At 44.4% G+C, this 26,587-nt stretch overlaps 1 protein-coding gene across 1 annotated transcript in view; it reads left to right on the top strand.

The window, feature by feature from the left end:
* The window catches only part of SNRNP200 (small nuclear ribonucleoprotein U5 subunit 200), a 35,490-nt gene extending 28,759 nt beyond the window's left edge, over positions 1–6,731 (top strand). The window contains exons 35-45 of the mRNA XM_066593089.1: positions 181–289; positions 366–474; positions 2,340–2,529; positions 2,626–2,790; positions 2,881–3,002; positions 3,124–3,267; positions 3,348–3,524; positions 3,637–3,797; positions 4,204–4,285; positions 4,667–4,759; positions 6,315–6,731. Coding sequence (XP_066449186.1) covers positions 181–289; positions 366–474; positions 2,340–2,529; positions 2,626–2,790; positions 2,881–3,002; positions 3,124–3,267; positions 3,348–3,524; positions 3,637–3,797; positions 4,204–4,285; positions 4,667–4,759; positions 6,315–6,458 — 1,496 coding nt within the window. The 3' untranslated portion in view covers positions 6,459–6,731. The remainder of the gene's footprint in view (positions 1–180; positions 290–365; positions 475–2,339; positions 2,530–2,625; positions 2,791–2,880; positions 3,003–3,123; positions 3,268–3,347; positions 3,525–3,636; positions 3,798–4,203; positions 4,286–4,666; positions 4,760–6,314) is intronic.
* Positions 6,732–26,587: the final 19,856 nt, after the last annotated feature.

Below are 26,587 nucleotides of genomic sequence, written 5' to 3'. Positions count from 1 at the left end.
TTCTATTGGTGGACAGCAGAGGTATTGAAAAACGAGAAATTGGAAGTATATACCAAATGCCTTTTTTTTTTTTTTAAACTGGAATGACCTCTTAAAGAACAATCCATGAAATTATGTTTTGTCCATCTGCTTTCTTTCATGACTTTCTAACTCTCCCGTTTATTCCCCTCTGCGCTATAGGTGCGGTGCAGGTGATTGTAGCGTCTCGCAGCCTTTGCTGGGGGCTGAACATTTCCGCTCATCTGGTCATCATAATGGACACTCAGTATTACAATGGAAAGATTCATGCGTACGTAGGGTCTGTTTTGGAAATGTGAGGGTCATTTATATTATCTGTTGTCCTCTAATATTTCTTCCTTTATCAGGTATGTGGATTATCCTATCTATGACGTTCTTCAAATGGTGGGATATGCAAACCGACCATTACTAGATGACGAAGGACGGTGTGTTATTATGTGTCAAGGATCAAAGAAGGTGAGATAACACTATTTTTATTCCATGTATTTTATAATATAAAGTAAATGGCATTACTTCCTAATATACTTTGTTTCAGTGCCTCACCATTTTCAATATCGCGGCTTGTCCGAAGTCTGTCCAGACCACAAAGCACTTTCATAGACAGACCTCTGATACACTGTAATAAGCAGAACTAGACCTTTCAGCCTGCGGGTGTTAACGAAGTGCTTCCTTTCACTGACAGCAAGAGAGCGGTCGCACAGCATTATTTGACATTCTGTGTGATTTACGTCATGGTTTTCAGTCATGACTTCCAAAAACACAGAATGGAAACAAAAAGAACCATTCACTTGTATTAGTAAATTGGACACCACTTTGCTGTCGCCTTTGCAAGGGTTCAGTTTGTTTCCATTATATAGTTCGCTACTCAATTCTATACTCCAAATATAAAAACGGACAGCTACGTGGTTTCCGTTTCACAATGCAAGTCGTTCCCTTCTGTAGTTCCATCGCCGCATTGTTTTCTTCATCTGTGACAGAACACCTCAATACAATCACACAGTGTACATGTGAGCGCTACCTAATTGTACATCTTAAGAATGGTGACAAGTTAGAAAAGTAAAGAATAGAGATGAGCCAGTATACTCGCTAAGGCACATTACTCGAGCGAGTAGTGCCTTAGCCGAGCATCCCCCTGCTCGTCTCTAAAGATTCAGGGGGGGGGGGGGGGGGGGGGGGAGATCTCTCTCTTCCCTCCTCACTCCCCGCCGCAACTCACCTGTCACTGGCGCCGGCCCCCGAATCTTTAGAGACGAGCGGGGAGATACTCGGCTAAGGCACTACTCGCTCGAGTAATGTGCCTTAGTAAGTATACTCGCTCATCTCTAATAAAGAATGTAAGAAAGTTGCACAAGTTGATTACATTAACCACTTCATGGCAAACACAAACAACGAGTATTTATTAAGATTTGGAAATGCTCTGATAAGTAATTGTGAAGGAAAATTGCTGCATTTAAAAACTATTTCTCATTCTATATCCTATTATCATTAGATGTTGTTATACCAGTTTATATGTTTAGTTATGTAGCTTGAAGAAAGTCAACATTCCATCAGGTTCCACCTCTTTAGAGTAATTATAACCTTCAATGCCATTGGTTACTAAATGAGCATCTTGCCCTTTTTAAAAAACGGTCGTTTTCTCTGCTATTAGCATTCCATATTTTGACTACTCTAACTTTAACCCTTTCCTATACCTCCACACATAATAAATATTCCCTGGTTTTGTGTGCAGTCAAGAGAAAAATAAATCCTGTTCTAATTTTTCAGATTGACTATTCATGTAAAAATATATGTAAATGACATCAATACGTCTCTTTTAGAGATGAGCGAGCATACTCGCTAAGGACAATTACTCAAGCGGGCATTGTCCTTAGCGAGTACCTGCCCGCTCGGAAGAAAAGATTCGGGTGCCGGCGTGGGTGAGCAGTGAGTTGGGGGGGGGGGGGGGGAGAGATATCTCCCCTCCGTGCCGCCCCCCGCCGGCACCCGAATCTTTTCTTCCGAGCGGGCAGGTACTCGCTAAGGACAATGCTCGCTCGAGTAATTGTCCTAAGCGAGTATGCTCGCTCATCTCTAGTGTCTTTCCCACACGCAAAAAGCCCTTTTTTAAAAAAAAATTTTATATCCTTTCCCCTCACTATGAGAGCCCACTGATCCCATTTAATAACCTCCCACTCGTCTATATCCATTTTTTTTTTTTTTCTTTTAAGGAAATTTAATCTCATACTGAACATGGGGTCTTACAAGGGATCTGTAGTTTATATCGACTCCTTCCATCCATTAAATTGGTATATTGACCTCTTTTTGTTATTAACTTCTTCCAGGACTTTTTCAAGAAATTCCTTTATGAGCCTCTACCCGTTGAATCTCACTTGGATCACTGCCTACATGACCATTTCAATGCTGAGATTGTCACCAAGACCATAGAAAACAAACAAGACGCGGTGGACTACCTCACCTGGACGTTCCTGTACAGGCGAATGACACAGAATCCGAATTACTACAACTTGCAGGGTGAGGACATGAAGATGCTTTGTTTGGCACACTTCCACTGTATGCTTTGTTTTAAGCCTCATGTGCACCTGTAACACCTGTCTGGGTACATTTCAGGTGTATCTCACAGACATCTGTCAGACCATTTGTCAGAACTGGTTGAACAGACGCTCAGCGACCTGGAACAGTCCAAATGTATCAGCATTGAAGATGAAATGGACGTCGCACCTCTTAATCTGGGCATGATAGCCGCTTATTATTACATCAACTACACCACCATAGGTGAAGATAACCTCCTTACTCCTTGCTTATCTTGAGGAATCTTCTATCGCTCCATCTCAGTCTAATTATTTGTGTGATTTTCTTTCATAGAACTGTTTAGCATGTCCTTGAACGCCAAGACCAAGGTGAGAGGATTAATTGAAATCATCTCTAATGCAGCCGAGTATGAAAGCATACCTATCCGCCACCGTGAAGATAACCTGCTGCGCCAGGTGAGGCTTAGTATTGTTTCTGTAGTTGTGTGGGATAAATGGCATATGTAACTGGTAAAATGATGCGTTATAGTGCTGTAAGTAAATGCAGTAAAATATTATCTCTTACTCTTCCCTTCAGTTGGCACAGAAAGTCCCTCATAAACTTACTAATCCCAAGTTCAATGACCCACATGTGAAAACCAACCTGCTCCTTCAGGCGCACCTCTCCAGAATGCAGTTGAGCGCAGAACTCCAGTCAGACACAGAGGAAATCCTTAGTAAGGTAAGAAATGAGGCACGACGAAATGTCTGGTAAGTCCTTCCAGAATACGCCATTTACCGTTGTGCCTATCTCTTCTCCAGGCTATCCGGCTCATCCAGGCCTGTGTGGATGTGCTCTCCAGTAACGGTTGGCTCAGCCCAGCTCTCGCTGCTATGGAGTTGGCACAAATGGTCACCCAAGCCATGTGGTCCAAGGACTCCTATCTGAAGCAGCTGCCGCACTTCACTTCTGAGCATATCAAGAGATGTACTGATAAGGTAAATTGTCACTTGTAGCACTGCTAGGATAATGGTACAACCCCACTTGTGTTTGGATCACACTGTACGGCACTTTGGTCACTGCTGATTGCTGATGTCTCTTGCAATGCAGGGAGTGGAAAGTGTTTTTGATATTATGGAGATGGAGGACGAGGATCGTACAGAGCTGCTGGAACTCAACGATGGCCAGATGGCTGATGTGGCCCGGTTCTGCAACCGCTATCCCAATATTGAACTTTCTTATGAGGTGGCAGAGAAGGAATTAATTAGGAGGTGAGTATTAGTAGTGCAACAGTGTGTTGGTAAGAGCTGTGCAACAGTTCGCTTGGGTTTAGTATAACCTGGATGGGTTTAGTATAACGTTGGTTTCTAGCAATGGAAATGGGAAGTAATTGTTCTCTAATGCTGCCCATAGACATGAGGCTTCTGACTATCTGTTGTGGAGAAGGACAGCCCCAGTGTCCTCAGAAGTATCTTGTCAGGGGGAACTGAGGTCATACAGATTGGGTGAAATAAAATGATCACATGATCCAAACACCTATGTTGCCTTCTATACCCTTCTTTTATCAGATGGGTTAACAGGGCCGGCCAGCTTTAAGTCCCAGATGGTATCAGCTGGCTTTATTTAATCTATATACAGTTGTGGTCATTTTATGTGATTTTCATTCTTTCCTTTAAGTGGTGGAGCGGTTGTCGTACTTGTGCAGCTGGAACGAGAAGAGGAAGTCACGGGACCAGTCATCGCCCCCCTCTTCCCTCAGGTATGTTCTGCTGTCAGAAATCAATCCATTAATTTCAGGAGCCTTTGCCAAAAATTGTTACTACCCGCTCGATTTCCTTCACTCCCATTGAAATGAGTGGAGCTCTGACCGCACTTAGTCGGCCCGCACTCCATTCAGAGTGATGTCATTGCTGGGAAAGTAGCAAGCCCCACAGTGAAAGGAGAGCGGGACACGGAGGTCCTGATCGGCGGGAGTCTCTACGGTAAGACCCCCACCGATCGGCAAGTTATTCCCTATCCTGTGGATTTGAGATAACTTGTTGTTCTGGTGAAAACCTTTCAAAAGTAGATCATAGCTTTACTTCGGAAAACCTCCTTAGTTCTTTTTGTTACATTTAGTGTTTGATTCATGTCTTTACAGAAACGTGAAGAGGGTTGGTGGGTTGTTATCGGGGATGCGAAATCAAACAGCCTGATTTCCATCAAGAGACTGACCCTTCAGCAGAAAGCCAAGGTGAGTCCTGGATATCCATGTATTCTAAGATAACGGTTGTACAACTACTCCCACTAGGTATCATGTATAAACCAGTATGCGTTTTTCACAATCAAATTCCCCTCCTAAGCCTAATTTACATTATGAATTTTATTAATAAAGACTGGTAACTTTTTGTATTTAGCAGGAACTTAAAGAATTAATTACCTTTACATTTTATTTTAGATGAATATCTTATTTTTATTCATTACGTCCTGAGGTTTATGACAGACTAGGACAGTGATGGCGAACCTTTTAGAGACGGAGTGCCCAAACTGCAACCCAAAACCCACTTATTTCTCGCAGTGCCAACATGTCAGAGGGCAGGGCTTATCACAACAGTATTCACTAAAGTGGTGAGCGGCTGATGGTGGCGCGTGCCAGCAGGGAGGGCGCCACATGCCGCCTCTAGCACAGGTGCCATAGGTTCGCCACCACTAGATTAGGAGATATATCGGTGCGCTGCACAGCGCTATAAGCGCAGTGATTGGTTATTGAAAATTGAGCTTTTAAAAAAAAGATTTTATAGATGGAAGCTTTTTCCAGCAAAAACAACCAAGCCCAGCTATGTTTTACCAAAATTTACATCAAGTCTGCCAGAAGTATATGGGAGAACATGCTATGGTCTGATGAGACCAAGGCTGAACTTCTTGGTCGTAACGCCAAACGTTATGTTTTGCACAAAACCAACACACTGCATCACCGGAAGAACACCGTACCCACAGTAAAGACGGTGGAGGCGGCATTATGTTTTGGGGCTATTTTTCTGCTGCTGGAACCAAGGCTTTAGTCAAGGGGCAGGGGATTATGAACGGTTCCAAATTTCAGTCCATTTTGGCTTAAAACCTTCAGGCCTCTACTAAAAAACTGAAGTTGAAGAGGAATTTTACTATTCAGGACGACAACGACCCAAAGCATACCTACAAATCGCCAAAAAGAATGGCGTCCCCAGAAGATGATCAATCTTTTGGAATGGCCCAGACCTGAATCCCATTGAAAACCTGTGGGTTGACCTGAAGAGGGCGCTACACACAAGATGTCCTCTCAATCTGCCGGATTTGGAGCATTTTGAAAGGAAGTGTGGAAAAAGATTGCCAAGTCAAGTTGTGCCAAGCTGATAGACACTTACCCAAAAAGACTGAATGCTGTCATAAAGTCTAAGCGTATATCAACAAAGTATTAGCTTTAGGGTGTCCATATTTATGCAACCACATTTTAGTTTTTTTTAATCTTTCACCCTAAAAGATTTGTTTCTTTTCAGTGGAATTGTGCGGATAACGGGTCACATTGGAGGTGGAAATAAATTTAAAATGATTCATTTTTGTTAGATATTTTAACAGGGGTGTGTAGACTTTTTATATCCACCGTATGTCCGTGTGGAGCTCTAGCCTAAAGCTGAGCAGTAAACTGCAGGAAATGTCAGCCTATTGAGTTTTCCAATGACCAGTGTGAAAACTGAAGTATTTCAGGATCTTTATTGTTGACAGTGCTGTTTTCACTGACTTTTTTTTTTTCTTCTTCTTTTTCATTTCTGTAGGTGAAGTTGGATTTTGTAGCTCCGGCCACAGGGACACACAATTACACCCTTTATTTCATGAGCGACGCGTACATGGGCTGTGACCAGGAGTACAAGTTCAGCGTAGATGTGAAGGAGGCAGAAAGCGACAGTGACTCCGATTAGAATATTTCTCATTTCAAGAGGGTTGATGTTAGTTTGTCTCATCCTCTTCTAAGTTACTCAGCAATTAAAATGAAGTAACTGATCACGACGTCTTGTAGACAATGTTATTGTAAATAGGAGCTTTTAAAGTCAGGAACAGCGTGACACGACTGAACATGTAATGAGCATCACCGAAGAGAAGCCGCTAATAACCGTTCTGTAATGACAGTGAAGAATCTTTAAAGTCGTGTTCTGTTCCTCTACTAGTTTATAAAATAAACTTTGGTTTTGTAAGTTGTGTTCATGTCTTGTAATAAAGTGTCTTTCTATAGGACTTGGTTTCACCCACAAAAAAAAAAAAAAGGATATGCAAAGAAATGGAGAATGAGCGAGCACACAAATGCTCGGGTCTCGTAAAATTCGAGAGCTCTACTCGAGTAACGAACCCCATTGACTACAATGGGAGACTCAAGCATTTTTGTATGTGGGACGCTGGGTGCCGAGTTTTTTTTTTGTTTTTTTTTAAATCTTGGTTCGTGTTCTCTGGGGCGGGGTCAAACACAATTTGATGCTCGTTTGCGTAACGAGCACCATCGAGTACGCTAATACTCAAACGAGCATCAAGCTTGGCAGAGTATGTTCGCTCAACTCTAATTATTAGACTGGAATTCTAGTCTAAATCAGTAATCTTGAACCTGTAGCTCTCCAGCTGTTGTTCAACCACAATACCCAGCATGCCGGGACATACTACTAGTTTGTTTCACAACAGTTGGAGAACCACAGGTTCCAGACTACTAGTGTACAAAATAGAAACTATAGGTTGTTCCTAAATGTAAAATGCACGTGGGGAGAGAATCCTTGACTAACTATCATATTGGATAGTGGTGAGTGAACGTTTTTGAAAAGTTTGGTTTGCCGAATCTCACCAAATAGTTTTGGTTCGATCCAAGTAAGTTTGAATCTAACAATAGCTTCACCAATAACCATAAAACTGGCGTATAACACACAGCTGTAAAAGCCCTGTATAAAAAATCTTCTTGGATCACCTAGGCGTATATCCGAATATGTTGGAGCTGTTTTTAAAGCACACTATCAGAGAGGATTCAAAAAGATCAGGACAAGCTGGAAGAGTGGGCTGCAGCTAACAGAATGCAATTTAACAGGTAAAAATTGCAACATGTGCAATGTGGTCGCAGCAGGCTGAGAAGTTACACGCTAGGGTGACTAGGAGGTGCCTAGGACAGTTCTTACTTGGGTTCTGTAGGTCCCAAACAAATGTCTGGATAGTTAAAATCTCCCATGATCACTATGTCGTGCTTTTTTGAGAGCTTGGCCATCTGATGTAGAAAGAGTTCATCTATACCTTCTGCTTGTCCAGGTGGGCTATAGTAAATGCCTACAATGGTGTCCTTTCTGTTGTTCTCTCCTTATATTCTTACCCAAACAGTTACTACAGAACTACTATGTTCTGAAGCTTGAATCTCCGTGGAGATGAGTGTTTCTCGTCCGTATCATTGGGGGCCACAGCCTAGACCATGGGATATAGCCACTGCCCTAGGAGGCGACACTAAGCAAAAAAGTGTTAGCTCCTCCCCACCTGGCTATATCCCCCCTGCAGGCACTCAGCTAATTAGTCTTTAGCTTAGTGTCTGCTAGGAGGCAGACGTGGAAAGAGCTATTCGCGATTTGTGTCCCGAGCGCGGGATCCACAAGCAGCGGCAACGGACGCGCTGACTATTGACTGTTTCGTGGGGGGAGTACAAGCTCCTATACGTATTTCCACCAATCCCTCTCATACCGAGGATCCTAGGGAAAATCAAGCAGGAAGGGCGACCAGCGATATTAATAGCGCCAGACCTGCCAAGAAGAAGCTGGTACGCGACCATCATAGAAATGCTGTTCGACACACCGTGGCATCTTCCAGAGCAAAGAGACCTGCTATCCCAGGGGCCTTTTCTACACCCAAATTCCAAGTCTCTACATTTGACGGCTTGGCCGTTGAGACCAAGGAGTTGAGGAGAAAAGGTTATTTGGAGAAGGTCATTCAGACAATGATACGGGCCAGAAAACCAGCCTCATCTGCAATTTACTATAGAGTCTGGAAGTGCTTCTTCACCTGGTGTGAGGAGAGGCGGGTACAACCGATGCAATTTTCGGTGGCCAGAATTCTTGCATTCCTACAATCAGGCCTCGAAGTAGGATTGAGGGTAGGTTTGTTAAGGGGACAGGTGTCGGCATTAACGGTACTGTTCCAAAAGCCAATCGCAAATAGGATGGCAGTACGTACATTCCTGCAAGGAGTCGCCCATACGACGCCTCCATTTAAACCCCCGGTCCAAACTTGGGACCTTAATCTCGTGTTGGACACTATGACGGACCAGCCGTTTGAGCCGCTGAAGGAAATTTCTATGCGACTACTGACCTGGAAGGTGGTATTCCTCGTCGCTATCACGTCAATCCGTAGGGTCTCGGAGCTGGCGGCTTTGTCTATACAGGCGCCATATATGACCTTCCACCAGGACAAAGCGGTACTAAGACCATCACCCGAGTTTCTACCAAAGGTAGTCTCGCAGTTTCACATTAATGAGGAAATTGTCTTGCCTTCTTTTTGTCCAGATCCAGAACACAAAAAGGAAAAAATGCTGCACCACCTGGACGTAGTAAGGGCGCTGAGGATCTATGTGAAAAGAACAAATTAGTTTCGTAGGACCGACACCCTCTTCGTTATTCCGGAGGGGACCTGAAGGGGCTTGGCAGCCTCAAAAGTCACCCTATCGAAATGGATAAGGTCCCTGATAACAGAGGCGTATCGCGCCTCAGGACGCTCGCCGCCATTTCGGGTTACGGCCCACTCCACACGGGCGGTAGGGGCTTCCTGGCCAGTCCGCCACGGAGCCTCAGCCCTTCAAGTGTGTAAGGCAGCCACCTGGACTTCCTTACATACGGTCTCAAAATTTTATAAGGTCCACACAGCTGCATCATCTGACGCCGCTCTTGGTCGGAAGATCTTGCAGGCGGTGGTCGTTGACCGCACAGCCGAGCTTTGAAGGCCCACCCAATATATTGTTTTCGGGACTGCTTGTGGACGTCCCATGGTCTAGGCTGTGGCCCCCAATGATACGGACGAGAAACCGATATTTTTGGTATAACTTACCGTAAAATCTCTTTCTCGTCGCGTTCATTGGGGGCCACAGCACCCACCCCTTGTTTTTTAGGCGGTTGCTGGAGCTTTCTGGTCTTCAGTCATGGCTTGGCAGAAAATTGCGCCAAAAGTTATGTTTTTTGGTATGTAGAAAACATAGTATGTATAATTTTACTCCCACTGGCTTCCTACTGCTTGCAGACTAATTAGCTGAGTGCCTGCAGGGGGGATATAGCCAGGTGGGGAGGAGCTAACACTTTTTTGCTTAGTGTTGCCTCCTAGGGCAGTGGCTATATCCCATGGTCTAGGCTGTGGCCCCCAATGAACGCGACGAGAAAGAGATTTTACGGTAAGTTATACCAAAAATATCTGTTTTTCTAACATACAACGGAATACCTCCTCCCCTTTTTTTAGGTCTGTTTCTGATAAATAAGTTGTATTCTTCCAGCCTTGTATTCCAATCATGTGTATCATCATTCCACCAAGTTTCCTTGATGCCTATGACATCATATTTCTCTTCCTGTGTTAGGAGCTCCAATTCTCCTTGTTTGTTTCCCATGCCTGTGCATTTGTGTAAAAACATTTTAGTTTGTGATCGGTGTCTCTTGATCCTCTACTTTCCTTCAGAATTTTTTGTCTTTGTTCTTTCTTTCCACTTCTTATAGCGAGGTTCTCAAGTGTATTAATTAGCTGTTTATTTTAACCTGACCTTTCACTTCCCTTCCCATATTGTTCTAGTTTAAGGCCTCATGTCCACGGGTGGGTTTAATTTTGTGGGAGATCCACCATAGGGAAGCATAGGTGTCTGCAAATTAATTTAAGCATGCAGATTTGCTTTGCGAACCTTTTTGCTTCAGGAAAACAAATTGCAGCATGCTCCATTTTTGTTCGGATCCCACACTGACGGCTTCCATTGAAGTCAATGGAAGCCATCTGGTCCGCAGATGACACTGCAGACGTGCTGCAGATCCCACGAGAAAGCGGGAGATTAAAAAAAAAAAGCACTGTATGTCCAACGGCAAACCATGAGGATCATGCGCAGTACAGTGAACCTGGAAGTAGAGATTCGCACAGGCGCCACTGCCGGGGAACCACAGGTAAGCATGGGTCACTGGCCGCAGGCAAAGTGGGATTACCCACACGGAATCCGACCTGCCCGTAAACATGAGGCCTAAAGCTCTCCTGATAAGTATAGCAAGGTACCTAAATATATGCTTACTTGCCTTTGTAAGGTGCAGTCCATCATATAGGTAATTCACTCCATGGTCTAGAGATCTAAATCTTTGCTGACAGCACCATTGAGGTAGCCAGTTGTTCACCTCTAGAATCCTGTTCCATCTCCTTATTCCATGGTGGGGATGGATGAGTAGACCACCTGTGCTCCTAGTTCCTTCACCTTCTTTCTGAAGTCTTCAAAGTCTCTGCAGATAGTTGCAAGCTCCTTTTTTGCAGTGTCATTTGTCCCTACATGTATTAGTAGGAATGGGTAGTAGTAGAGATGAATGGGGGAGAGCGCTCGGACAGTCTACTGAAGTCACACTGTATAACCGCAGCAGCTTCGTGGGGACACAGAGCTGGAACACCATAGTGCTGCGTGTTGACAAATCCCAATACCCTATCTTCACATGTATGCGCATAATATGTGCCGAGATAGAACATGCATTTTGTGTGCTGTTTGCGAGGAGTAATGTAAAGTTACCGTTCAAAACCTGCACGTGTAATATACAGTACAAAACCGCCTGTGTGAGAGAGCCCTAAGAGCAGGGAACGGGCTCTGGAGAATATAGCTAGCCTTTGTGTACTATGAGTAGCTATTATGTGAATGAGAAACAGAGTATATAGCGATTAATGAATCAACTGCGGTCGACGTAGGTATTGATGAGGTATATAAAGCACTTACTGATGGTGAACAATCTAATGAGAGCATCTACTAATGGATGGAGAGTTATGTGAGCCTATGTGTCTATTGTGGATAGCTAGTATGCGCAGGAGCCTATTGTTAAGGGGATTCCTTTCTGTACTCTTCTCCTGTTAACAGCTCTTATGCTAATTCATGCCCGTCCTCTCTCTTATAATCATTAAACCATTTAGTAACTTTTGGTATAGATGATGGGAAAGGATAAATTATTGCTCTAAACTGGGATTCTTTTGACATTAATATTGCCACTAGGTTGTTAATCCTTCAGGAGATGGACTCGATTGCACCTACCTCAATATAAGGCTTAGATGTTGCAGCAGTCGGGTTTCTTTAACCCCTTAACGACCAGCCCATAGTGTTTTTATGTCCTCCCGAAGTGGGCTTTATTCTCTGAGGATGTAAAAACATGCTTCCTGCAGAGAATAAAGCCCCTCGGGCTGTGGACATGACAGCTCCATGCTGTCTGTGCCCGCAGGTAGCTGACAGCATGGAGCTGTCATCCCGGGCTGTACGGACCCCCCCCCCCCCCCCTGGCATTCCGATGGATAGCGCCGATCGCAAAAAAGTAAATAAAAGTGCAAAAAAAGTTACATATTCAGCTGCCCTGATGGATCGGATCCATCGGAGCAGCTGAAATTACTCACCCGGGTCCAGCACGCTGCTCCCCACTCCCGATGCTCCGGGCCCCGTAGCCGTCCTTCTGCGCATGCGCGCCAGGCGGAATTACGTCAGCCGCATGCGCAGAAGGCCCGGCGGTGCGGGAAATTTAAAATCTGGCTCCCGGCTACCTACAGGCAAGAGATGTCAGCGGGGACCGCGGTCCCCAGTACCGCGATCACCGTTATGCAATGGATAACGGCGATCGCGGAAAAGTGGCGTAAAAAGTTAAAAAAAAGAAAAGCTTCACCTCCCCTCATGGATCGGATCCATGAGGGAAGGTGAAAATACACACCCCGCTTCCTCCATGTCCTCCGGCCGGTCTCCGGACCCCCCGCTGGCTTCTGCGATGTGGCGCGCATGCGCAGAAGGCCGGCGAGCCCGGCAAATTCAAAATCTCCCTGCACCCGGCTGTCACAGGTAGCCGAGTGCAGGGAGATATGACTGGGGACCGCTGTATGCGGTTCCCAGTCATATGATCACCGTTATCCATCGGAAAACGGTGATCATATAAAGTTAAAAAGTAAAAAAAAAAAGTTAAGTTTATAAAGTTAAAGGGGTTGTCCCGCGCCGAAACGTTTTTTTTTCAATAGCCCCCCCGTTCGGCGCGAGACAAACCCGATGCAGGGGTTTAAAAAAAAAACCGCATAGTACTTACCCAAATCCCCGCGCTCCGGTGACTTCTTACTTACCTTGCGAAGATGGCCGCCGGGATCTTCACCCACGGTGGACCGCAGGTCTTCTCCCATGGTGCACCGTGGGCTCTGTGCGTTCCATTGCCGATTCCAGCCTCCTGATTGGCTGGAATTGGCACACGTGACGGGGCGGAGCTACGAGGAGCAGCTCTCCAGCACGAGCGGCCCCATTCAGGAGGGAGAAGATCGGACTGCGCAAGCGTGTCTAATCGGGAGATTAGACGCTGAAATTAGACGGCACCATGGAGACGAGGACGCTAGCAACGGAACAGGTAAGTGAATAACTTCTGTATGGCTCATAATTAATGCACGATGTATATTACAAAGTGCATTAATATGGCCATACAGAAGTGTATACCCCCACTTGCTTTCGCGGGACAACCCCTTTAAAGTTTCATCTCCCCTTACGGATCATATCCGTAAGGGGGGATAAAATTACGTACCCAAGGTCCCCGGATTTGTTCCCTGATGGGATGTTCATCCATGGACCTTACCCCAGCTTCGGCACATGCACCCGTCAGCATGATGGCGGACGCATGCGCAAAAGTGAAAGATTGCCCAAGAAATGTAAAATCTCCCTGCTGCTGGCTACCAAAGGTAGCCAAGAGCCTGGAGATGTCACGGGGAGCCGCGGTATGCGGTTACTGGTCACGTGATCGCCGTTATCCAATGCATAATGGCGATCACGTAAAAGTTCTTTAAAAAGTGGAAGTTTCATCTCCCCTCACCGATGCGATCAGTGCGGGGAGATGAAACATCTTCTCGGAGGCTTCCGCATTTGAATCCAGATGCGATTATCCTCCATGGACCCTTCCGGCTACTGCGCATGCGCCCGCCGGCAAAATACCAGACACATTCGCAGGAGCCGGGGAGCCCAGGAAATTTTAAATCTCCTTGCTCCCAGCGACCAATGGTCGCTGAGTGCTTGGAGCAGTGACCGGAGGCCTCGGAGACGGGAGAGGAATTACGGGTTCTGCATGCGCTTGATCAGCGGTAATCCACGGATCAATCGCATGCATTGGATTACACAATTCCCCCCAATTAGTGGGTCGGAATTACGGAATCCACTCGCAGAAACAGAACACGGCATGCTATATTCTACAGCGGATATCTGCGACCTAGAGCCCATTGTGCTCTATGACCGCGGATATACCCGCAGTCCATATGCAAACACATTGTGAACAGGCTGTGGGTACCCGGGTCATCTCTAACGACGGCGCGGGAAATAAAAACAAACAACTGTGTACTGCGCATGACCGCCTGTGTGAGTAGACAGTTATGCGCAGTACATTAGGCGGCCGTACACACAGCCGGTTCACAGCTGGGATCCACTGCGGGCCTCCACAAGCGGCCGTGTGAGCCCGGCGTTATTCAGACCGCTACCTGTAATCCGTAATTTACAAGAAGCCCCGGGAATGCTCGGCTTCATGCAGTTCCAGGAGCACCTTGTTGAGCGCCTTCTGTGCGAGACCGCTGCACCGCAGCAAGATTACAAAGCCTCACAGAGCGCCACTTTTTACACCCCATACCTGCCGCTGAGGTTACGAAATCCCCCCCAAAAAGCATGAGAGGAGGAGGGATACACGGTTTTCTTGCCCCATGTGCCCAACCCAACCAGCCTCCGTAATTACCCCTGTCTTCGGACATAAAACGCAGTTTATATTATTACCTTTATCTAATATTTAGGGAATGCCAAAAAATGGGGATGGCGGGGGGGGGGGCGAGGGGGATTATTTTTAGGAAGTCAATTTTTTTTCCGTATAAGTGGGCAATGGGGCCTGGAATTTATTCAGTTCTGCCCTGAAATCCAGCGGGCATTCCCTCCATTATGGGCCTAGCCATGTGTCCTGTAAGTAGATTAGGGCCACAATGGATATGTTTCTGAACACGGGACAAACGGGGGTATCCATTTTGGGGTGAAAGTCTTCATTCCTATGTACACTGTACAAAAAAAACTGTTTTTAAATTGACAAAATTGCCAAAAAATGAAAATCGTAATTTTTTCCTTCTGCTTGGCTTAGATTCATTCAAAAACTGTGAAGTCAAAAAAGTCATCATACCCGTAGATAAATTCATTAAGGGGTCTACTTTTCAAAATGGGGTCACTTGTGGGGGTTCTCCATCGTTTTGGTCACTCAATGGCTCTACAAGTGAGCAATGGGGACTAAATCTCCTTCAAGCAAAATTTCTGTTCCAAAAGCCACCGGTTGCTCCTTTCATTTTGGGCCACATTGTGCATACAGACGTAATACTAGGACCACAATGGGTATGTTTCTGAGCACAGGACAAACAGGGGTATCCATTTTGGGGTGCAAGTCTTCATTTATATATGTGTTGTACAAAAAAAAATGCTTTTGAAATGACAGAATTACCAAAAAAATGAAAACCGTTATTTTTTCCTTCGGCTTGGCTTAGATTCATTCAAAAACTGTGAAGTCAAAAAAGTCATCGTACCCCTAGATAAATTCGTTAAGGGGTCTACTTTTCATAATAGGGTCACTTGTGGGGGTTCTCCATCATTTTGGTCACTCAATGGCTCTACAAGTGTGCAATAGGGCCTAAATCTCCTTCTAGCAAAATTTCTGTTCCGAAAGCCACCGGTTGCTCCTTTCATTTTGGGCCCCATTGTGCATCCAGACATACGATTAGGGCCACAATGGGTATGTTTCTGAGCACAGGACAAACAGGGGTATCCATTTTGGGGTGCAAGTCTTCATTCATATATGTGCTGTACAAAAAAAACTGCTTTTAAAATGACAGAATTACCAAAAAAAAAAGAAAACCGTTATTTTTTTCCTTCGGCTTGGCTTAGATTCATTTAAAAACTGTGAAGTCAAAAAAGTCATCGTACCCCTAGATAAATTCGATAAGGGGTCTACTTTTCAAAATGGGGTCACTTGTGGGCGTTCTCCATCGTTTTGGTCACTCAATGGCTCTACAAGTGTGCAATAGGGCCTAAATCTCCTTCAAGCAAAATTTCTGTTCTGAAAGCCACCGGTTGCTCTTTTCATTTTGGGCCCCATTGTGCATACAGATGTAATACTAGGGCCACAATGGGTATGTTTCTGAGCACGGGACAAACAGGGGTATCCATTCTGGGGTGCAAATCCTCATTTTCATGTGTACTATAGAAAAAATTCCTGTCTTTAAAATGACATATTTGCAAAAATATGAAATTTTAGTTTTTCTCTTCTAAATTGCATTGACTCCTAAAAAAAACCTGTGGGGTTAAAACACTCATGACACCCCTCAGTAAATACGTTAAGGGGTGTAGTTTTTAAAATGGGGTCATTTGTGGGGGTATCTATCATTTTGACTCCTATGAACCTTTCCAATCTTTGCTTGGTGTAGGAAAACAAAGTGTTCCTCAAAATGCTGAAAAGTAATGTTAAATTTGTACGTCTCCTAAATGGTTAAAAAAAACAAAAGTTTTTCCAATGTGCACCCAAAATAAAGCAAACAGATGGAAATATATATCTTAGCAAAAATTTCTATATTATGTTTTCACATATTTGAGATATGGCAGTTAGAAATGTGAGAAAATGACGATTTCTTCAAAATTTTCCCAATTTTGGCGTTTTTAATAAATAAACACAAATTCTATCGGTCTTTTTTTTCCGCCTAAATGAAGTACAACATGTGGCGAAAAAACAATGTCAGAATCGCTTGGATATGCAAAACCTTTCTGGTGTTTTTCCATGTTAAATTGACATGTGTCAGATTTGCAAAATTTGGCCTGGTCATTAAAGGAGATGTCCCGCGCCGAAACGGGTTTTTTTTTTTTTAAACCCCCCCCCCGTTCGGCGCGAGACAACCCCGATGCAGGGGTTAAAAAAACCACCCGCACAGCGCTTACCTGAATCCCGGCGGTCCGGTGACTTCAATACTTACCGCTGAAGATGGCCGCCGGGATCCTCTATCTTCGTGGACCGCAGCTCTTCTGTGCGGTCCACTGCCGATTCCAGCCTCCTGATTGGCTGGAATCGGCACGTGACGGGGCGGAGCTACACGGAGCTACACGGAGCCCCATAGAGAACAGCAGAAGACCCGGACTGCGCAAGCGCGGCTAATTTGGCCATCGGAGGCCAAAAATTAGTCGGCACCATGGAGACCAGGACGCTAGCAACGGAGCAGGTAAGTAAAAAACTTTTTATAACTTCTGTATGGCTCATAATTAATGCACAATGTATATTACAAAGTGCATTATTATGGCCATACAGAAGTGTATAACCCCACTTGCTGCCTCGGGACATCTCCTTTAAGGCGCAAACAGGGTTGGTCACTAAGGGATTAAGTTGATTTTCATCTTTCAACTATTTTACCTGGACTGTTGCTTCTCCCTCAGTTCTCTTCCTTTTTCTGCAAGTATTGGCAACTCCGTTCGCTTTATAAAGATTTGTGTATTTTTGTAACTTGTTTTCCCTTATATTACTGGCCCAGTTCTTATACATATTCTCCCTTAAAGCCGCTTTCGCACGGCCGTGAAAATCACGTGAGATTTGTGCGTTACGAGACACACGCCTCTCCCAATATGAACCCTGTTCTTTTGCACGGCGTCATATACATGAGTGATTTTATTTCCACGCATTGCATGTCCTATCTTTGGGCAGTCCCTTGGAATGTCTCTCGCATTGGTTTCAATGGAGCTGGAAAATACATGGGAAACACTTGCTGATCCTCCAACGCAGCTGAAAGCCGTGCAAGAAGATCGCAGCTTTACTGAAGGGATAGGAGGAGTTTTTGACAGGAAAATGTCTCACATTACCTTGAGTGAAAAGCACGCTGGAGAGCTCGATATTGCGCTCACCCGTGTGAGACTAATCTAATAAAGGTTATGGTTTAGGGGTTTTCCAATTGATTTTTTTTTTTTTTGGATTTAGGTATTTTCCTTTTTGGCCATACTGTGATAATTTTTTAGTTTCAACAGATTTTATTAAAGTTCAGAGTTAAAACAGTAGTCATTCATGCTTTCTTATTTCCCCACGCAGGGGGCGGTGAGATTAATAGAAGGAATGACAAAGGTTTATTTTCAGACATTTTTGTACATTTCTTACATAACCTTTCTTTTAACGAGCTGAATTCTACTATATCGCCTGTTTCTGGCCTTTTCGGTGAATTCTAGATATTCAGGCTTCAGCAATTACAAAATTATAAAGGAAACATAAAAACATAAAAGAACATGGAAAAGTAGGTCTTCACACTTTTTTTTTTTTCCATTCGCTACCGACTTTGGGTAATTCTTTTGCTTAGCTCTTTTAGGATTTGTGTGGATATCAGGGGGGGATTTAGGTTGAGAGCAAGTTATGTCTAAGGCCTGGGATGTCCATCATTTCAATCCAAGGTCTCCATAATTCACTGTATTTCGTTAGAGTGTCAGTTTGTATAGCATGTATTCTCTCATACAGGGCAATCTGGGAGATCCGGTTTTGGACTTCATTATATGAGAGGGTTGGCTGTTTCCACCTCGCTGCTATATGTATTCTAGTTGCCATGCATATGTGCTGGATCAATTTATGTGCTTGGTATTTTATTCCTGGCGGACGATCTCCTAGTAGGAATATTGTTGGAGATTTTGGGAGTGGACCAATAAATAGTCTTTGCAATAGTCTGTGTATCTGAGACCATAGTCTGGCTACCACCGGGCAACTCCACCATATGTGGGCTTGGGATCCTACTTCTGTACATCCCCTAAAGCAGAGTGGTGAAGTCAAGGGAAAAAATTTATTTATTCTTACTGGGACTAGGTGAGTGCGGTGTAAGATTTTAATGGACGTTTCCATTAAGGAGACTTGGTGGCTACCTCTAGTGATAGTTTCACAACAATGTTGCCATCTTTCCACTGACATGTGGATTTGTAGTTCCGTTTCCCACTTTCGCATAAACGGAAGTTTGCTTTCTGTATCAGGCTCGTTTAACATTTTGTATAGTAAAGATAAAGTTCCTTTCCTCAAGGGGTTGTTTTTACATAATCTTTCAAGTGTTGTCAGTTCAGGGATCACCCTAGGTAAGTCCAGTGAATGTAGGAAGTGGAATATTTGGTTGGCTCGGAAGTTTTCTGCTGTTGGGAGATTGTAGTTAGCTTGGAGTTGGCTTAGTGTTATTATCTGGGAGCCCATTAAAAAGTGGTTAAGATTTGTCAGTTCATTTGTCTTCCACCACTGAAAATGGATTAAGTCCATACTTGGTGGAAATCTTATGTTCGGTATAATAGGCATCATCCTAGAGGGTTTATTGGAGAGTTTATATTTAAATCGGGTACTTCTCCAGATTCTCATGGTGTGGAAAGTGAGGGGACTTTTGGCATGTAGGTTTGAGTTTAGGGTATTGTTAGACCATATTAGATTAGGAAAAGTTTGTGGGGATATTATGGATGATTCTAGCCTTACCCATAATGGAGCTTTTTCTCCCCCCAGTGTTGTTAGCCCTTGGGCTGTTTGTGCCGCCACATAGTACTTCCAAAGGTTGGGGACAGAGAGACCTCCCCTGTTTTTATGTTTATACATAAGGGTGTTTTTGATTCTTGGTTTTTTTGAGGCCCAGATGAATTGAAATATACGTTTCTGTAGATTTGCTATCGTCGGGCGGGGGATTGGGATAGGTAGTGTCCTGAATAAATATAGTATGCGGGGTAGTAGGTTCATTTTAATTGCGCTGATTCTTCCCACCCAAGATAGTAGGGGATCATCCCATTTGGTCAGGTCTGCCATAAGTTTTTGTATTAGGGGTGGATAGTTCCATTTGTATAAGGTGGTTAAGGATGTGGTTAAGTTGATACCCAGGTAGGGAATATAGTGGTGTTGGTGTTGGAAGCCAAAATTTAAATCTATTAATTTTGTTAGTGAGGACGGGGAGTTTAAATATATGATGTCGCATTTATCTGGATTGATTTTTAGTCCCGAGAGCACCGCCCACTTGTCCAATAATCCCATTAAATTGGGGAGGGAAATTAATGGCTGGGTCATTGTAAGTAAAAGGTCGTCCGCTGTGATAATTTTTTAGAAGCATATTAAATTTAAAGTTTTATAAATGTTTCCCATTGGATAAGCTGGACCTCCTTTTTTTGCATCCTTGGTGTGCCTGGTCAAGTGCCCGTGTTTCCGTCCTCTGGTGAGATTGGTTGGTGAGCTGGTGTCCAGCAGCAGCTTATTAACCCCTATCCATTGCAATAAACATACAGGACCCAGCTGAATAGGTGTGTATAATGTGGGAACAGGGAAAAATAACTGTCCTGAGTTATTAGGGTATAATGAGCAGCTTAAGGGGAACCTGCCACATTACACATGCAGTCCATTATGTGGGCATTGTGTTTTCAGCAGGAGCAGCTGAGCAGACTGATTATATAGTTTTATAGAAAGATTCTATTTTACTTGTGACTTTATTTCATTTCCTTCTTATTTTGGGTTTAGAAATCCAGTGGGTGGTCCTACTTAGTAATATTACAACCTGCCTAGTAGATCACTGGACTCCTACACCCAGAATAAGCACAGCTGCTTGTGGATTTTAATGAGGAATGGCCGTCAGGATTCTGCTATTTTCAATTCTGCACCAAAATACACATTTTAGGAGTAGCAGCAGCTCAGCCAGGAAGTTGTGGATGACACAAACTCAGAGCCTTCCACTGCTGAAATGTGGCATGTAAAAAAAAAACAAAAAAAAAAACTTGCAAAGATCAAAAAATAAAGCGGGTGACACAACAGGTGCACACTCAAAGAAATAGGATGTAATACGGTCTTTATTTTAAAAAAATAAGGGGCAAAAACCCTGAAACATTTAATTAAGAACAATACACAACCACCTATCAACTAGTGTGATAATTTACAGCTGGTAAACAGGCACAAATTCCTATTTATGAAGTGCAAAATAAGACCTTATAAATTTGCTTACTGAAATTTCCACTTCCTGGAGTCCATAGGCAGCACAAGTGCAATGGCCGAGCTGGGCGCGCTAAAGTGGGGGAGACTACGCGGATTGCAAGCTGGTTGTCACAGGTCGCTCTGTAATCCCCCCCCCCCCCCCCCGAGAGTGGCGATAACGGTGCTCTGCTGTCCACAGTGGCGCAAATAACTTATAAGGATAGGTTTAAAATAAACCGTTATTTTGTCATGGGTGACGCCGGTACTCCAACCTGAACTCCCAAGCGCAGTGATAGTGAAATAACTTGAGACGAGTCCAGTAGCTTGTATTAGTAAACTGGGAGCACACAGTTTTGCTGAAGCTTTTAAGATGGCAGTAGAAATCCACTTAAACGTTACAGCGTTACAAGGATGTAGCAGAGTCGGCAATGAGGCAGTTAATTAACACATTGAACACAGTAGAATTGCAACTTAATCCACACTTATCTTGAACGCTCTCTGTTTCTCTACAGGTCACTCAGTAATGACTTCCCCACAGTTTTGACTAGCTGATGGGCTTACTGGAAATGTAAGATGCAGGTATTGGATAAGGGTTGAAAATGGCCGCTGAACTAATCCTGGCTTTGAATTCACTGAGTAGTTCAACTCAGATCTCCTCCCTGCTGGAAGAACAAGGGAGCAGAAAAGGACCTCACTACCCTTGCTGTCTTGATGAAACACTGCACACACGGCTGTACTGCTAACACACCTCCTCCTCCGACCATGACTTGCTGCAGACTCCCCTCTTCACCAACTGCTAACTCTGACTCCTCCTTCACTTCATTTCTCTTTCCACACTTTTCTCCTCTCTCCTTCCCCTCCAAAGAGACCCATACTGATGTTTTCCTGCGCTGGACTCTGCCACCAATCACTGGAAGCTTGGCATATAGCAAATAGGCAACCAGCTATTTCTAGCACTAAGCTCTCAGCTTAGGAAGGGGAAAACAGGGTTTTTCCAATGTACAGCACCTTCTATGCCTAATGGGAAGCACATAGGCAGGTGTGGCAGGGCCACTACACAAACACAAATGGGTTAAGTCTAGAGATGAGCGAGCATACTCGCTAAGGACAATTACTCGAGCGAGTATTGTCCTTAGCGAGTACCTGCCCGCTCGGAAGAACAGATTCAGGTGCTGGCGTGGGTGAGCGGTGAGTTGGAGAGGGAAAGAGAGATCTCCCCTCCGTTCCCCCCTGCTCTCCCCCGCCCCCCACCGGCACCCGAATCTTTTCTTCCGAGCAGGCAGGTACTCGCTAAGGCTGCATTCCCACGAACGTATATCGGCTCAGTTTTTACGCCGAGCCGATATACGTCGTCCAGATGTGCAGGGGGGGGGAGGATGGAAGAGCCAGAAGCAGGAACTGAGCTCCCGCCCCCTCTCTGCTCCTCTGCACTATTTGCAATGAAAGGAGGTGGGGTGGGGGTGGGGCTAAGTTTCAAGAATTAGCCCCGCCCCGTTCCGCCTCTCCCCATTGCAAATAGTGCAGAGGGGCGGAGAGGAGGCAGAGAGGGGGCGGGAGCTCAGTTCCTGCTCCTGGCTCTTCCACCCCCCCCTCTGCACATGAGGCCGACATATATCGGCTCGGCGTGAAAACCGAGCTGATACACATTCGTGGGAATGCAGCCTAAGGACAATGCTCGCTCATCTCTAGTTAAGTCCCTTAGGTACAACCAAATAGAGGCAGGTTAAAAAAAAGTAATTAATTAACTAAGTAATCAATTAGCCTTCCCTATAAAGCAAGACAGAAGACATACAGTCAGTGTATCATAATAAAGCAATATAAAATTATAATGTAGAGAACCCCTCTGCATCTGATATCCCAGGAATAAACTTGATATCCACACAAAACAAATTTGCTTACTCTTTAAAGACCTTTCAGTGGCGGATCCCTGGGTCCAACTCTCACTTAGGCCATGCTCACACCAGCATGGTTTTAGCACAGTATAGACACGTGGAAAGATTGCGGTTATACTGCACTAAAGATTGCATGAATGGGTGATTTACAGCTATTAAAGGCCCATTTACACACAATGATTATTGCTCAAAGTTTGTTCAAACAAACAAATTTGAGCGATAATCGTTACACGTAAACGCAGGCATTGTGCACTTTGTTTGAACGATGATTTTAAGGTGAACTTAAAATCCATTGTTTAGCTACTGGAGATAAAGCAGTTTGCTTTATCTGTCAGTAGACCGCAGGCTGTTATCTCAACATCCAACATCCTTGACAAGCACAATGCAGCTGTGTGTACAGCTGGGCTTTGCAAACAGTCCCTGGAGGCCCATTTACATGCAAATGAAGATGATAAAGTGTTAATGGCCATCAATGTTCAATAACACTTTATGCAAAAAGATCGCTAAAACTTTCAATCTTTCAATCGTTTGAAAGACTATCTTTGTATGTAAATAGACCTTAAGTCTCGAGCTTAATTAGCTGTGAAATTGCCTGTTCATATGATCGGGAGGTGCATGGTGCATGTTATCCAGCTTCCATAGGAGTCTATGGAAACTCCCACGCATCAAAGATAGGGCAGGTCTTATCTTTTCACGCACCACGGACCTTAGATGCGAGCATTGCAGTCACATGTTCTATCTTTGTTAGGTGCAAGGATTTTGCGTGTCTAAAATTCCTTAATGTGAACGCTTCTATAGGAAACCATTGGTTCTAATAGACGCGATCTTTTCACGCGTCTATAACGAGCTAAAAGCACGCTCGTGTAAACGAGCCCTTGAGAATACACAACTGATAGAAAGTCTACTCTCTCAGACAACATGCCCTTCTCTCCATTCCTTACAACTATTCCACCTTTCTAGAATCCTAGATAAGCTTCCATCAACTCGCCCACTAACTGAATTAGAATATATCAACCTGGCACAGTGCAAATTTCCTTAAACAGAAACTTATTGCTCCACAAGACACCTCCAAGCCAACATATATACTATCAGGGAAAGGGAACTCAACATCAAATGGACAGACAGAAGTTAAATCTATTTTAAGTAAGTCACACGGCCATTCAAGATGCGTTAGGTCACAAGAAAACCACTACAAATTATTGACCAGGTGGTACAAATCACCAGAATGGCTCTTTCCATACAAGATCTCTAAGGGCTCCTGTCCACGGGCAGTCTAGACCCCGCATGTGGAATCCTGCTACGGAGTTAAACCTAGTGCCCAGCCGGTGACCCATGGGTACCTGTCCGGCATCTTCTTTTCTGTGGTGGCCTATGCTCCAGCACGCATGCCTAGTACAGACGATGCGGCGCCGTTGCTAGGCAATGACGCGCCTTCCGCGGCTATTCTGCAATGATGATTGCAGAATGACCATGAGACGGATGACTTCCATGGAAGCTGTCAGTGCGTAGCCCGCGCGAAATCACAGTATGCTGCGATTTCTCATCTGCAGACGGAAAACCACAATTGATTTCCGCTCGTGAGCAGGAAATCATGTTTTTACATTACATGCTATAGGCTGGATTTGCTATTTGCTGCAGAGTCCGGGGGTGAAATTCCGCATCGGAACTCCGCAATGGAAATTGGTCCGTGGATAGGAGCCCTAACTCTAACCTTTGATGGCGCTGTAACAACTATGTAGGTTCCTTAGCTCATATGTGGTGGTTCTGCCCAGTCATACGTCTTTTCCGGAACCAGATTGAAAAAAACCATACACAACACAAACAATGGCTCCTTCAGACTCTCTTTAGAGATTGTGATCTTATCCAAACCCTCTACAGATTATAGGCCCTCAAAGTCCAAACCTTTTGGACTAACAGAAGTTGGGCTAACAGATCCCATGAAAGATTTAGGCCGGTTTCACACGGGTGACAAAAACGCACAATTTTCCCGCAATGCAACAGTGCTACAAATCACATGTATGTGGAGCCTGTGCTTTTCAATGGGTTCCTTCACATTAGCAGTGTTTTGTAGCTTTCTACATTGCATGAAAAAAGAATTTGGGTTGCTAAATATTGCCGCAATTTGCAAGGTTTTGTAGCCCATGTTTCCCTATGGAGCACTCACACAAAAAAGCTGGTTTTGTGCTGCGCGATGCAACTTTTACAATAGGAAATCCTACTGTTTCCCCTAAAATAATCTCTAGCTGCGTGACAAAAAAACGAAACAAAAAAACAATAGATCACCTAAGAGGCTGCACCGCATTTCTCCTCTGCATCTCCGGCGCTTGTTTGAAGTCCTCCAGCAGAGCTTCCTGGTCAAGAGTTTGAAACACCCTGCCTCCAGAAAGCACTGCCTCTGATTGGTTCTGGAGCGCCACAGCTCAGCCAATCAGAGCCAGTGCTTGATAATCCAATCACAGCCATACATGGAGCTAGGGCTTATTTTCGGGGATGGCTTTATATTTCAAGCCCACCAAAAATCCCAGCAAAAGAGCGCTACAAAGTTGCGATATTGCAGTGAGAAAACGCAACGATATCGCACAGAACACTGTAAGAAACAGCCGACACCCGCATTGTATGGAGGTAGATCACCCCGCAATCTCTCTTCATAATACCCCGACGCTGCAGGACATAACTGTACGTCCTATAGTGTTAAGGGGTTAACACATGACTTTAATTGATAAGCATTGTACTGTAACTTCCTAGGTGATACCTTCTATGGAGGCCTCCGCCTCAAACCCTAGTCATTCACTTAAAACCAAACTACCACCTTCCTCTCCCCCTACTTCATTTAAGTTTTGTACATGCAAGATGTTATACCTAAGATTCTGTAATACGCGATTTATGTATGAAACCAATCTGTTATATGTGCAACTTCAATAAAAAAAAGATTTACAAAAACAAAAGTTGTAGAGTGGGAGATTTGTGCTGCCCACGGATTCCAGGAAATAGAAATTTCGGTAAGCAAAGTTACACTTTGCTGATTGTCAAACGGAAGAACAAGCTCCTAATGAGTAATGGAAGGCAATAAAACCTATAGATGGGATAGTAGATGCTGCTTATCACACTATGCTGCCAGAATTCAAGTCCTCTGTTGAATTTGCCTGGCCTGTAGTGTGGAAGACGGTGACCACATGGTCTAATGGTACATGTCCAACTTCAGCCCGGGATGCCCGAAATGTGCTCTGATATACCCTGAGGGGTCAGGACATTTTCTTTTTTAATTGGCTTTTAAATCCACCAGTGGCTTTTCAGGTCTTTTGTCCTTTATTGGACTTTGGTGTTGCAATATTAGTGTCTCTGAGTCCTATGGATATACAGTAACACTGCTTTTGTTTCTTATAGCAAGAGTATGCTGCTTTTTTTTCATCCTCCAGATATGGAAGGGTCAAAAGTAAGTAAATTAAGTAAAGGCCCATTTACATGGAGCGATGATTGTTCAAAGGACAGTTTGAGTGACAGCTTTGAGCGATCATTTTGCATAACCTATTAAGTAGCTACTTAATAGCTATTTAGTCTGCAAATGAAGCCTTTAGCTGAAAGCACTTAATAGCCGGAGGGCTCTTATCTGCTTTCAGTTCCTTTGTTCTCCGTCGGGAAACAATGCTATCAGCACTCTCTGTGGAGAACTCCTGATAAGACCGCACGCCGATTTTTAGGTTGACCTGAATTTAACGATCAACTAGCAGTGCACGAAAAGTGCACAATGGCTGCGCGTTTATACGCAACAATTATCGCTCAAATGATTTTTGAGCGATTATCGCTCCGTGTAAATAGGCCTTAAAGGGGTTGTCCCGCGCCGAAACGTTTTTTGTTTTTTTTCCAATAGCCCCCCCGTTCGGCGCGAGACAAACCCAATGCAGGGGTTAAAAAATAAAACGGGATAGTGCTTACCTGAATCCCCGCGCTCCGGTGACTTCTTACTTACCTGGTGAAGATGGCCGCCGGGATCTT

This window comes from Eleutherodactylus coqui, chromosome 2 (genome assembly GCF_035609145.1).
Source record: "Eleutherodactylus coqui strain aEleCoq1 chromosome 2, aEleCoq1.hap1, whole genome shotgun sequence".
NCBI lineage: Eukaryota > Metazoa > Chordata > Amphibia > Anura > Eleutherodactylidae > Eleutherodactylus > Eleutherodactylus coqui.
The sequence above is the reverse complement of the archived record's forward strand: the minus strand, read 5'-3'. Positions and strand labels throughout refer to the sequence as shown.